At 57.3% G+C, this 12663-nt stretch overlaps 1 protein-coding gene across 6 annotated transcripts in view; it reads right to left on the reverse strand.

The window, feature by feature from the left end:
* The window catches only part of Gnb5 (G protein subunit beta 5), a 34438-nt gene that overhangs the window by 9342 nt on the left and 12433 nt on the right, over window positions 1–12663 (reverse strand). For 2 of the 6 annotated variants that reach the window (XM_063248820.1, XM_063248837.1), the window contains exons 3-5: window positions 11392–11503; window positions 2438–2574; window positions 292–333 (exon numbers count right to left, since the gene is read on the reverse strand). In XM_063248820.1, the coding sequence (XP_063104890.1) occupies window positions 292–333; window positions 2438–2574; window positions 11392–11503 (291 nt within the window). Of the gene's footprint in view, window positions 1–291; window positions 334–2437; window positions 2575–11391; window positions 11504–11589; window positions 11938–12663 lie in introns of those variants that run through there. The other 4 variants (XM_005004575.4, XM_005004578.4, XM_005004576.4 and 1 more) reach the window with 4 other exon arrangements.

Raw genomic sequence — 12663 nt, forward strand, 5'->3', positions numbered from 1 at the left:
CGGGGAAGCCGCTCCTGGTTTTGACCCCGCCCCGGGCGACTCCAGAGTGAGCTGAGCCATGGGACCGCCCTAGGCCTCCTGTGCAACCCTGGCCCCTGCCAAGTGGCGCCCTGGCCTGAGCCCTGGGAGGCAGTGCAGAGCGGCCTGGCCAAGGTGGCAGGCTGGGTACCCCAAGCCCGGGTCCCCTCAGCTCACATCCCGCCGCAGAAGAAGCCAGTGAGGCTGAGAGTGCGAACAGGACCCGCTCTCCTCGCCACCAGGCCCAGACCCCGCCATTGGGTCCCAGCTCACCTTGTTGGTGGTGAAGGAATCCCAGACGATGACCTTCCCGTCCTGTGGGGGGAGGACAGCGTGGGCTCAGGCCGGGCTCAGACCTGGCACAGATGTGGTTTTTATGCCCAGACCAAACCTGGATGTGGCCATCGCCCTCTCACTGTGAAAAGATGGACAGGGACCCCGAAGGAGGACGGACAGGGACCCATGGGAGGACTGACCTGACGGGACCCTGTGGGCCTTGGGAGCCCCATTCTGCACCGCCTCACCCTTCCTGTCATCCCCTCGCTGGCACACCCCTCAGGATCCAGAATCCTCTGCAAGGCCCTGCCGTGTCCCACCTGTGACCCGCTCTCTCCTTGTCACCACGGCACCCTCTGGGTGTTGGGACAAGAACGCTATCACCCCCAGGGAGGGAAGCCCTGCAGGCCCAGTCCCCTAAGGCAAGGCTGACTCCCTGGTGGGGGTGCCGCCCACCAAGAGTTCCCTATTCCCATGCTGGGCACAGCTGGGACCCAAAGTGGCGCGAAGCTGGCATCAGGACTCCCTGGTCCTCATGGCTTGGCTCACTCCTGCCTCGAAGGCCAGCAGGGGCAGCCAGGTCCTGGGTTGCAACCCTGGTCCCAGCATGCACTGACAGGTGCTGCCCACATCTCAGCTTCCTGTCCCAGGATTGCAGGTCTGCACACTGGGGGCCCCACACGGTCTCCCTGGGACTCAGCTCCACCTTGTTAAGGGGGAGGCTAGCAAAGACGATTCAAAGTCATCTCCTGCACCCCCTCTCCCCACATCTTTCTCCCCCTGCAGAGCAGAGCAGGTGTGGTGTCCTCAGGCAGTGGTGCAGCCTGCCTTCCTTACCCCAGCTGGCAGGACTGGGGCTCAGCACAGAAATTTCACTCAGGAGAGCGAGGCAGCTACCTGGGAAGCTTGCTGACCACTTTTTAAAAATAAGCTCTCAAAAAAGACAGATTAGAAAGAAATGTTCCAAAGCAGTGATGGCTGGAACAAGGCAGTGAATGTAAAATCCTTTCGTTCTGTTTCCCAGTGTTTCTTTAACAAGGTGGGTGATACATTTATGAGGGATGAGGTCTGGGAAGCTGAGGCAGGAGGATTGAAAGTTCAAGCCCGGCCTGGGCTACACAGTGACCTAGCAAGATATGTCTCAAAATTAAAAAGCACTGGGATATATGGAGCTCAGTGTGAAGGCCCTGGGTCCAATCCCTGGTACTGCAGCTAAGAGCACAAAAAGACAAAGTAAAACGCGAGTGCCATGTGTCACCTTAGGTTTGCAGGTAACACGGGAGGCCAAGAAGACCGGTCTGGAGCAGTGCACTCCACAGCACGCGAGGTGTGCGCTGTGTGAACTCTGCAGCATGAGTGAGTGTGTAATTACACTTTTGAATGTTCCTTTCGTATCTGCAAGACTTGGTAAGCCCAGGCTAAGAGTCATGGGTGGAACCATGGCTGTGCGTTCCCTCGAATTTGGAGAAAGTTCCAGAAGCTGTGCTACAGAGGTGAGCACGTGGAGGAACTTTAAAAACGGGTTCACGATAAAAAGTCAAAATCTGCAAGAGTGATAAGATCCAAAATATACAACGGATATTGCAATAATGAAAGAGAAAGAAAGTGCTCAAAAGGACAGAACTTCTGGGCTAGGGGAAAGGAAGAAAGGAAAAGATTATATGTATGTAGATATACATATGTAACTTTATGTATGTGTATGTACGCTAGATAGACAACTATGCTGCTAATCTCTTAGTTCATCAAAAAGAGCAGTTTGTGCTGTCACTGTTTGATCATTTTTGTGTCTAGATTTTGTAACCTGAACAACTTCTAAGATAACAATGTGCAATATATATTATATAAATAATATGTAATATATTATATATATATGCAATATAGTGATAATTCCCTACTTTTTTCTTTTTTGAGATTCTGGACCATTTCTATCCTCATCTATCCAGGATGCCTTGCCACTCACCCAGGAAGACATGGTCCACACTGCTGCTGCCTCTCCTGATCCCAAACCTCCTGAACCAGAGAGGCACGGGAGAACCCTACATGCTCAGCCTCACCCCTGAGGCATCGGCCAGATGAGCCCTGCTGAGGACAGCTCTCTGTGCCTCAGCGGTGACCGCAGAGCCACCCGTCACACGCCACGTACCTGGGAGGAGCTCACAATCCGCCTCTTGTCCCGGCACCAATCCATGCACAGCACCTTGTTCCCGTGGCCTTTGAGGGTCCGCCTGGTCTTCATGACAAACTGGCCCAGGGCCTCCACCCGCTCTGCCACCTGTCGCACTGGGGGGGCAAGGTCAGTCAGGCTGGGCTTGGGCACGGGGCAGGGGGTACGGTGGCCCCTCAGAGGGCCCAGGGTGTTTTTCTGTCTGTCGTGCCTTTTGCCACGCACTCTGTTAGGATCTTGTTCCCTGTGGGGAAGACACTGTTTTCCAAAGCACTTCCTATGTACACAGTGTGTAAGGGAAAATATGGTGCATATTTACATTTTTAAAAAAAAAAATCTATTACAATAAAAGATGCATTGCCACTAAAAGTCCCCCTACCCTGTCCGCACACACACACACCCCACCCATTGTGCTTGCCACGGCTGCTCTGGAGTCCCTTCTCCTGAGTGTCTTTACGACACGTGATCAGAAATACAGCAAATGCTGCCGCTGAGCACCGGCCAATGGGAAGGCAGCTCCTAAAAATGTGACGCCGTGTTCTCCTCACCTCACTCACTGCATCTGGCACCGTGTGACTTCCAGCTCTTCAGCCGAAATGACCACGAAAGGGAGATGCTTTGAATCCATTCAGCCCATCAAGGCAGCTACAACTATGCAGCTGAAGACACTCACAAAAGAAGACTTGGCTTCAGCCACTGGCAAGAATGATGGCCAAGTGTGTTGGAAGCAAGGGAGGACAACCTGAGGGGACTCACGGAAATATGTCCTCTACAGTATTAAAAGAAACACCGAAATGTTCACCATGTTTTTCGGCCACACCACAAATACTGAGAAACGAATAGACCACATGCGGGATTCAGCTTGGCACCGCCTGGGCCAGGGTCTGCAAGGCCAGGCCGGGCCCTTCCCGAGAGCCTCCCTGGGCTTCAGCGGGTGGCTCCCCAGGACCTGGAGAGAAAGGTCATCAGAAGGGAAGCCCTGCCGGGACCACAGGAGAGGGAGCAGACCCTAGGGACGCACCCGGCCCAGGTGAGGGCGACCTCGGCAGCTCGCCTCCTTCCTTGGAACCCTCAGACTGGCTGGAAGGGTGTGTGGATCTGTGCTTGCAGGAGCTATGACAGCTGTGACATCTGTTACCTCCCCTCTGAGAGATACACTGCAGTCTGAACCATGACCACAGCACCCCTCTGGAGAGCTTTCCTGCCCTGCCTGGAGAGCTTCACTGTCCTGCCATCTTAAATGACCACAAAACAGTGACCAAAGTTGGTGCTGAAGTGGAAGTTGGTGCCTCATCTTGTGGGCCCCAGGAACACACTGCTGGCCCATGGTGACCATCACAGCAAAGCCCAGCCCAGCCCTGGGCCACACTCTACAATCCCCTGGCCCCCTGCTCTGCCTGGTCTTGTTCAGGGCATGATGGAGCTGAGGTCTAGCTCAGGCTCTGTAGTAGGGACAGGAGGACACTGTGTCCCCCATGAGGTCCATGCTGCAGCTAGCACCAGCCAACCGGACCCGTGGGCAGCACCCTGTAGGTGGGACCTTCTGAGACCGATGTCACTGTGATGCTTGGGTGCCTTTCGCACCTACACTATGACATCCACCCGTGGATCCTGCAGGGCTGGTCAGTGACTCCTGGGGGCCTCTCCAAGCCCTCACCCTGTTTTCCAATCCAAGGAGCGGCTTCCTTTCCACACTTTATTCATTTGTTCCCATTCACAGGGACACAGGACACTTACCGTGCTCAGCAGCTATGCTGACAACTGTCACGGGGACACTGCTGCCCACAGAGCCCATCTCCATCCCCAGGTGACCTCCCGACCTCCTCCATCCTCAGCTCTTCCCACCCAAGCCTGTGCTCCCTCGCTGACTCACCCTGCAATCAGGACCTCCCTGGAAGTCTCACTTCCCCTTAGGTACCTACTTCATTCTGATGAAAGAATAAAGGGGCGCACAAGACTGAAACCCAAGCTGTAAAAATGTGTTAGGCGCAGGGGTGCCCACCTGTAACCTCAACTGCTGGGGTGCGGAGCTGGGGCAGGAGGATCATAGGTTAAAGGCCAGTTTGGGCAACTTAACAAGACCCTGTCTCAAAATAAAATTTAAAGAAAAAATGAGGAGCTGGGGATGCAGCTCCGTGGTAGGGACCCTGTGTAGCTGGCATGTGGGCGGCCCGTGTGCTCCTTCCCTTGCACTGCAGAAAAAAAAAAACAAATGAAAACCACACCGGGGATCCCGCAGAGTGCTAGCTTGAGGATCAGTCACTGCGCCACGGCCTCCAACAGGCGAAGCGTAAGGAGGCTTATTATCACCACCCAGGGCACACGAGCCAGCGGATTCCAGACACACCCTTCATAAGAGCCCGAGGACTGAGATTCAAAGCCATCGGGAACTCGCTGCCCTTACAGGCCTCTGACATACGCAGTTCCAGGGCACCGCGCGCACTGTGTGACCCGGCACCTGGAAGCTTTCCTGGGTATTAGTGTTGCTTCTCTCCGGGTGGCGCCCCCTTAACCACAGCTTCCCACCATCCTCTTAAAAGAAAAGAGGCCTCGCTGGCAAAACTGGGCTCCCTTACGTAACCCTAACCTGCACACATCCAGCCACCGATTCCTTTCTCCCACTGTGCTCCTTCCCACACACAGAATCACTCCCCACCCACGTCGTGCAGTTTCTATCTGCCAGATCTTGCAACCATTCAATGAAAGAATTTAAAACATTTTAGAAACGGGAAATAAGTGAAAATCTAGAAACCAGCTAAATGCATTCCGCAGGTTATTTGTGGGTGCAGGGTTTGGGGCAGAGGGGTGCCCCCCTTGCCTCATGACACCCATCCTTCCTGGGTATAATTTTTCATAGACACGATGAGCACCTTATGGGCTCCCTGCCAGGAACCCCCACTGCTGGAACTTGGATGCTCAGGGCTCAGGGCCGCATGGAGCAGGGCAGGCGGGTTCCGAGCAAAGCCCAGGGCTGCCAAACCACAGCTGCCTTGCCTTCTCAAACCCTCGGTGGGCTGCCGGATGCTACTTGTCTCCAGCCCAGCATGAAGTGACAAGTGTCAGCTGTGACATTCTGCAGCCGAGGACCCAGCTGTGCTCCCTGATGTACCCACAGGAGCAGACCATCGGCCAGCGTCCTATTCCGTCCTAGTCAACCCAGGTGGCTGCTCAACCTCTTTCCCATCTGGTCTGTTCCTTTCCTCTCTTCCTCAGCTGCCAGGAGAAGTCACTGGCACTGGGGACACATGGGGACACATGGGGACACTCGGATGGCTGTGCTCAGATGCTCCACTCTGCTGCCTTCTCCACCCTGAGCCTGGCAAGCTCCCTTCCCTCGAGTGGGCCCTGCTGCACCCCGGACTCGTCTGCCACTGTGAACCCCAACCCCACTCCGAGGCCTGGGGAGATTCTGAAGGAGACGAACAACAATGCGTCTTTTACACTGTGGTCTACCTATTCTTTAAAAATTTAAATAGTCACTGTACTTTTTATTATAGCTCATATTTTGTGCAGGACCACATATCAGAACTTAAATCACAGACATTTACACAGTGAAAATATGCCAATAAGGTGTTTCTTAACACTTTGCACAGTTCAATTAAAAACGAACAGAAAAAAAGCACTAGAGCACAAACAAACTCTATATGATTCTGTTTTTTTCAGACAGCATCTTGCTACGCAGTTCTGGCTGGCCTTGAACTCATTATGTAACCCAGGGTGGCCTTGAACTCATGGCAATCCTCTTGCCTCAGCCTCCCAAGTGATGGGATTACAGGTGTGTGCCACCATGCCTGCCTCTTAGCCTTTTGATAGTCACTACATGGCAGACCAAAGAATGAAAGAAGAAAAATTATTCAAAACTAATTTTAGAAACTCATTCAGTGTGGCTGGGCACAGTGACACACAGCTACCTGAGAGGCTGAGGCAGGTGAGTTGCAAGTTTGAAGCTGCCCTGGGCAACTCAACAAGACCCCTCCTCAAAATAACATTAAATAAAAAAGGCCAGGGATGCAGCCTGAGGCGGAACGACTGTCTGAGGTGCAGGGCCCTGGGTCCGATCCGCCCTGCAAGAGAACGAGGTACTTTTCACTTTGAAAAACTATTTCGTTGCTGGAAGAGCACAGCACGAACATTTCCCAAATTAAAAAGGCATCACTGGGAGCAGGCCTGATGTCCCCCCAGCAAGTGTGAGGCCAGAGACAAGGTAGGGCACGGTCCAGGGTGTGGGCAGGGGTCACAGCACCCGGCAAAACACCCCACACACCACTTCCCGCTGTACAGCACTCCTGTGGCTTTAGATCTAGGTTTTCTGCGGTACTGGGGACTGAACCCCAGGCCTCACACCTGCCCGCCCATCGGTGCTCACCACTGAGCCTGTGAGAGACCTGAGCTGCCTGAAACCACCCACCAGCCACAGGAGTTCTGCCCTGAGTTGTGGGGGCACGGCTGCACGGGGTTAGGGTGTTGTCCTCTCTGGCTGTGTGGGAAAGCTCAGGTTCGCAGCCTCTGAGGGCAGAGGAGACCGCAGCAGAGGACACCTGGCTCTCACTCCTAGCCAGGGCACTGACCACCAACCTAGGCACGTAGCAGTCTCCCAGTCAGATTTACTGCTTGAGAGGTCTTTGTTCCACCTCTCAAGGCCTTGCTTGCTTTTGGGGGCTTTCACCTCAGATATGCCCTCCACTTCCTATACACCCCTGGATTACTAAGTCCGGAGAAGTCTTTGTCTTAGCTCCATGGAGTCCTCACCTTCCAGGCTCCCCCAAACCTCACTGCGTTCTGCCTTTCATTTGTCCTTTTCTGTGGGAGCTCAGGAGCTCCTGATACCAGGTTCCCCTGGAAGGGCTGAAGGACACAGCAGCGCCCGGCAGCTCCCTACAGTGACATTAAAGTGTCTGCAGGGGTTTGCTAAGGACAGTCTTGAGTCACTGGAGTGAGGCTTGGCACGGTGGGGAAGTGAGGCAGCCGGGCATCTGCTCTCTGACCACCATGGCAGCAGGGGCCAGAGGCAGCACTATGGGGAGGGACCCTGTAGGGACACAGGAATGATCTCCGAAACAGGGGAGTCAACCAACACAAGGGGTCTGGGCTGATCTAGAAGGTTGCTTTTCCTGTATTTTTCCCTCAGCATAAAATTAGAATGGGCCAAAGTCCAGGCAGAAATGCACTAGAGATAAGCCTTCTGGGATGCATTCATTTATTTATTTTTTGTACCGGGGATCAAACTCATGACCTCGCACTTGCCAGGCAGGCACTTATGCCACTGAGCTAACTCTCCAGCCCCTTGGGATGCATTTAGAGCAGGCAGGAAAGTGGAACAGCTCTCAGGGTGAAGCCTGACGGGGCCACCTGCAGTCTGCAGCTCCTGGGAGATGATGCACTGCTGTGTCTGGGGCTGCTCTGCTCCCCAGCAGAGCTGGACGCTGCCAAGGAGCAGGGACTCTGGATGGACAGGAAGGTGGCCCAGGGGCTGTATCTGTGCTAACCTTGGCCCCTGGGCTCTATCTTCTGCACCCCTGGCAAGTGCCAAGTTAGACATCCTTACAGTTGAGCGGCTGCTTCCCTCTCCTTTCCCCCAGTCTTAGTACCCACCGGGACCACTGCTTGTTGCAAACGGTGGCAGCACAGAGGTGCAGCTCTGCCTCCTGAGTCCTTCTCTGGACCTGGTTTCCTGCCTGCCTCTGGACACATCTGTCACACATGCATGTGAGCCTCCTGTTGAAGCCGATGGGACTCCGGCTTGTATAGACCATCGGCTGTTTTTAGCTTTTAACCTAATGGAAATCTGACATCTTCCACACGCATGTACATGGACTTCCTTTTTGTTCCTTGAAGTGCAAACTGCAGCTTTTTAGCAGGCACTCAGACAGGGAAGGGAGGGAGCAAGGCTGGGTCACTGCCCCACAGATGCCCACATCCAGTCCCTGACTCCTGACAACGTCCATGCTCTACAGGGATGCAACGGGTCAGGTGTATGTAGGTGTGAGGTCACAGATGTGGTTAACGGGATCCCAAGATGGGAGCTTGTCCTGGCCCAGCCAGGTGGGCCCAACAGAACCACAGGTTCCCGTGAAGAGGGAGGTGCAGGTCAAGGTCAGAGATGTGACCTTGAAGCTGTGCTCACAGTAACGTGGGTCTTGGGCCCAGGACCTCAGATGCCTCTGGAGGCCAGGCAGCAGGGTGTGGGCTCTTCCCCTCCGAATCCTCGAGGCCCTGCTGGCACCTGGGGACATCTGACCTCCAGGGCCACAGCAGCACAGGAAACCAACACAGGCTGGCGGCACAGCACTGCAGACACTGTGGGGCGCGGGCAGAGGTGACAAGGACACAGGGAGAGCAGGCGTGCAGGGGCAGGGACAACCCCAGGGAGCCACTTCCTGTTCATGGTGGCCCGGGGAGGATACCAGGATGAGGGCCCACAGAGGGGATGCTGGCTTCAGGGTGACAGGGAGGGCCAGATGATGGGTCAGGAACCTTTCGATTTCTACTCCCAGTGTAGGAACCCTGATCTTCTTGATTGACTTATTTTTATTTTTAAATTTTATTTATTTTTGTCTTTTTGAGGCAGGGTCTCGTTGTGAAGTTCAGGCTGGTCTTCAACTCACTTTGTGTCCAGGCTGGCCTTGAATTCACAGCAATCCTCCTGCCTCAGCCTCCCCAGTGCTGGGACTACAGGCATGCACCACTGTGTGTTTTGGGTTTTTAGGCAAGACTTTGGACAAATCAAACAGTAGAGTTGGCCCAGGACTCAAGAGCATTTTAAATCCGAAAGTCCCTGGCAAACTGGGATGAGCCGTCACCTCCATCTATGGCTGAAGGGGTTTCGCTGATGAGCAGGGGCCTCAGGGCCATCTGTATAGCCACAATGCGAGAGTGCACAGCAGCCAGGCGCAGAGGTACACATGTGTCTCTCCGGCTCTCTGGGAGGCTAGGGCAGGAGGATCCTTTGCTTCAGCTGGGTGTGAGGCACTCTAGTCAGTGAGCTCCAGCCTCAAAATAAAGGTAAAAGAAGGCTAGGGACTTCGCTCAGTGTGAAGGGCCTCAGAGCCCAGTACTGAAACAACAACAAACAAATAACCCAGACCAAAGTAGAGGCCTCGGAGCCTTCTGTCCAGGAATAAACCACAGCCGCTGGCGTCCAGCCAACGCCCTGACCAGGTTCTAGAAACCTCACTGTGGCTTCAGTTTGGAAGGATGGTCTCCGGATGCCACAGGGAAAGTGCTGTCAGGCCTCTGTGAAGCTGGCTGGGTTACGGATGAGGGACATGGACCTATGGCCCACGAGGCTGCTTTCGTAGGCTGGCATGGGGGAGATGCAGGCCAAAAGGACTCTGCTGCCCCTGCTCCTCCTTGGCCCAGGAATCCTTCTCCTCCTGCCCCAGCTCTGGGTCACCTGCTCCAGAGCTGCTGGCCGGCAGAGGTAGCCTAATTCCTAAGCTGAATGCCGGCCACCTGGAGCTGACATGTTCCTGTGTCAAGCCCATCTGCCCTTTCTCAGGGGTACATACTCCTGTACCCTCATGTGGCCCTGGCTGCACCTGTGTGGGACTTTGTAGGGGAAGAGGCAGCTCCCTGTCCCCATCTGGCTTGGAGCTGAGGATCTGCTGCTCAGGGAAGAAGGTTCGGGGGCCAGCATGGTAGGCTGACTGGGCTGTCCCTGTGACAGGAGTAGAGGTTCCTGCAACCCTCAAACAACCAGCGGCCCCAGCTCATTAGGGTCAAATCCTCTGTGCACCTGAGGTCACTGCCTTCCGGTCTCCCGCCTCACCTGCCTCCCATGGGACACCCTCCTGTCCTTGCGCACTCCCCAGGGACCTGTGACAGGGCCCTGTTCCTCAAAGCACCCCCTCCAAGCTCCAGTCCAGGGTTTGTTCCGTGGACCACTCTGGTGCAGCCTGGAGTCAAAGGCAGCTTCACCCCCCCCCCATCCTCCATCCTCCCATCTGCCTTGCCTAGGAACCAGGAGAGCTGCTTTCCTGTGAGCTGGCACAGGCTGGGGCAGGGGCATTCTGGGGTCCCCTGCTGGGGAGCTGCAGGCCCCCATCCCCCAGGGCAGGTCCCACATTCCAGAGAAGGCTGCCCTGCTGAGCTCCTGGGGACACCCCACTGGGAACCCCAGTGGCCCGCCAAGGCAGACTGGTAGCTGTGGCCTCATAATCATCAGCCGGGCTCCTTAGAGCTCAAGCCTGGCCAGGTCTGTCTACCAAGAGGTGAGCTAGGGGAACTCACCGCCAGGTATCCACCTGGTATTCAAGGTGTCCCCACATCTGCAAGTCCCACCCCCCGCCTCCCCACATTCGCCCCCTCCTTGTCTTCGAGTGTGGGGTTGATGTGGCCCATTCAGTCCTCCCTCAGTTTCCCCCGCAGGGGTCCTCAGGCCCTGTCCTGCCAATGGAGACTGAACGGACACCCGGGGGCGGGCATGGCACAGGGAAGCGTTTCCGGGGCGACTCCCGGATAAGAAGCAGCACACAGACTGGAAGCCTTGTCCCCCTCTTCCTATTTCGGAGACAGCCAGAGTCTGGAGCGCCCCCGGAGGGGCCCGGGTCCCTGAGGAGTCAGGGTTGTGACCTCCGCCCCGGCTCGCAGCCCGCTGCGGCCAGCACTGGGACCCCAGAGCCGCAGCAGAGGCACCGGAGGCTCAGCGCCCCGCGGAGGGCGCGCTCCTCCCCGGAGGGAGCCGGCGGGGTTCGCGGCCAGAGGCGAGGGACCCCGGCCGGGGCCCAGAAGGGTCACGACCCGCGACCCCGCACCCCATCCGGCTGCGGCCGCCTCCCGCCAGGGTCCACGCAGTCAGCGCGCCGGAGACGCCCGGTGGTACCCGGGATCCGGGCCCCCTTCCCTCCCCCTCTCACTCCCCCTCTCCCGTTTCCTCCTCCCTCCCCTCCCCCGCCCCTCCTCTCCCCGCCCGCGAACCCCCACGCCACACTCACGCTCCACGTCGTGCAGCTTGGCGCGCTCCTCCTCCAGCTTGCCCTTCAGGCTCTCCGCCTCGCTGCGCAGCGCCGCCAGCGTCTCGCTCTCATGCAGCCCGTCTGAGGCCATCTTCGGGGACAGCGGGGACACGGCGTGAGCCAAGGGGACTCCAGCGCAGGCCCTGCCCCTCCCTCACCTGTGCCCACGGGCCGCGCCTGTTTACACCGTGCGGGAGGACAGGAGGATCCTGAGCCCTCCGGGGAAACTGAGGCTAGGAGACGCCGCGAGGCTCGGTGGGCACGTAAGGTGCAGGCCGAACCGGGCCCCACCTGGGTCGCCCCGTTCCCGGGGAAGCAGGGGCACTACCCCTCACCCTGGCGGATGCGCGAACCAGATAGAGAGCACGGCCCAACCTGCGCCCCCCCGAGCGGTGGGGACACAGATGCGCACGGAGAGCGTCCGGGCTCCGCCCGCTCGTGCGCATGCGCATTCTCTCCGAGGGCCCCAGGGCTCGGGGCGGAGCTGTGTGCGCAGCCCTCCCGGCGTCTCCAAAGTCCCCGCGCTAGTTCTGCGTGGGCGGCCAGGTCACCATCAGGCTCTCTGCTGTCGGGGAGCCACCGAGCAGGCACAGTGATTCCCGCGCACAGAGGGGAAACTGAGTCCCGGGTCACTCCTAGAGGGGAGGGGTAGGGCCCTGGTTGGCGCAGGGAGAGGCACTCGGAGGTGTCCCCGAGGCTGCCGACGCCCCAGTGCCATCCACAGGAAGGCATTCAGGTGACACACAGGGTGACCGGCATCGGCCTCCCCTGTTGGGCTTCCGGGCGGGCATCCGGTGCCTGCGTGGTCTGTGGATCGCGTCAGTGGCGCTCCACGCTGGCGTGTAAGGGTCGACTTTAGCGCTCGCGCGGGTGGCTTAGCCACGCAAGGATGCAGAGCGCCTGCTCGCGTCGTGGGGTTCGCTTGGAGGTGGAGCAGCCTGGGCCGCTCGTATCGGAAACGGTCGTGTTCTAGGGTCGCCATGCTTAGGATCCGGCCCATCAAGGGGCTGCCTAAATGCGGCCCCAAACGCGGGGTGAGAGGCACTACAGTCACCGTCTGCGCCTTCCTCCAGAGGACTGAATGCGGGGACCCCAGGGGCTCCTGGTGCAGGTGAGGGGCCACTGTCTCCTGACGTCCCTCCAGGGACCCGCGATTGGATTCTGGGCTGCTTCTGCCACAGGGGCAGTCGTTTAGGAAGCAGAAGAGCAGGATTAGCTAAAGTCTGCGGAGCGGCCCGGGTCCTGCAGGTC

This window comes from Cavia porcellus, unplaced genomic scaffold (assembly GCF_034190915.1).
Source record: "Cavia porcellus strain 051 isolate PalLab524CR breed Dunkin Hartley unplaced genomic scaffold, mCavPor4.1 scaffold_1, whole genome shotgun sequence".
In the NCBI taxonomy this organism is placed as follows: domain Eukaryota; kingdom Metazoa; phylum Chordata; class Mammalia; order Rodentia; family Caviidae; genus Cavia; species Cavia porcellus.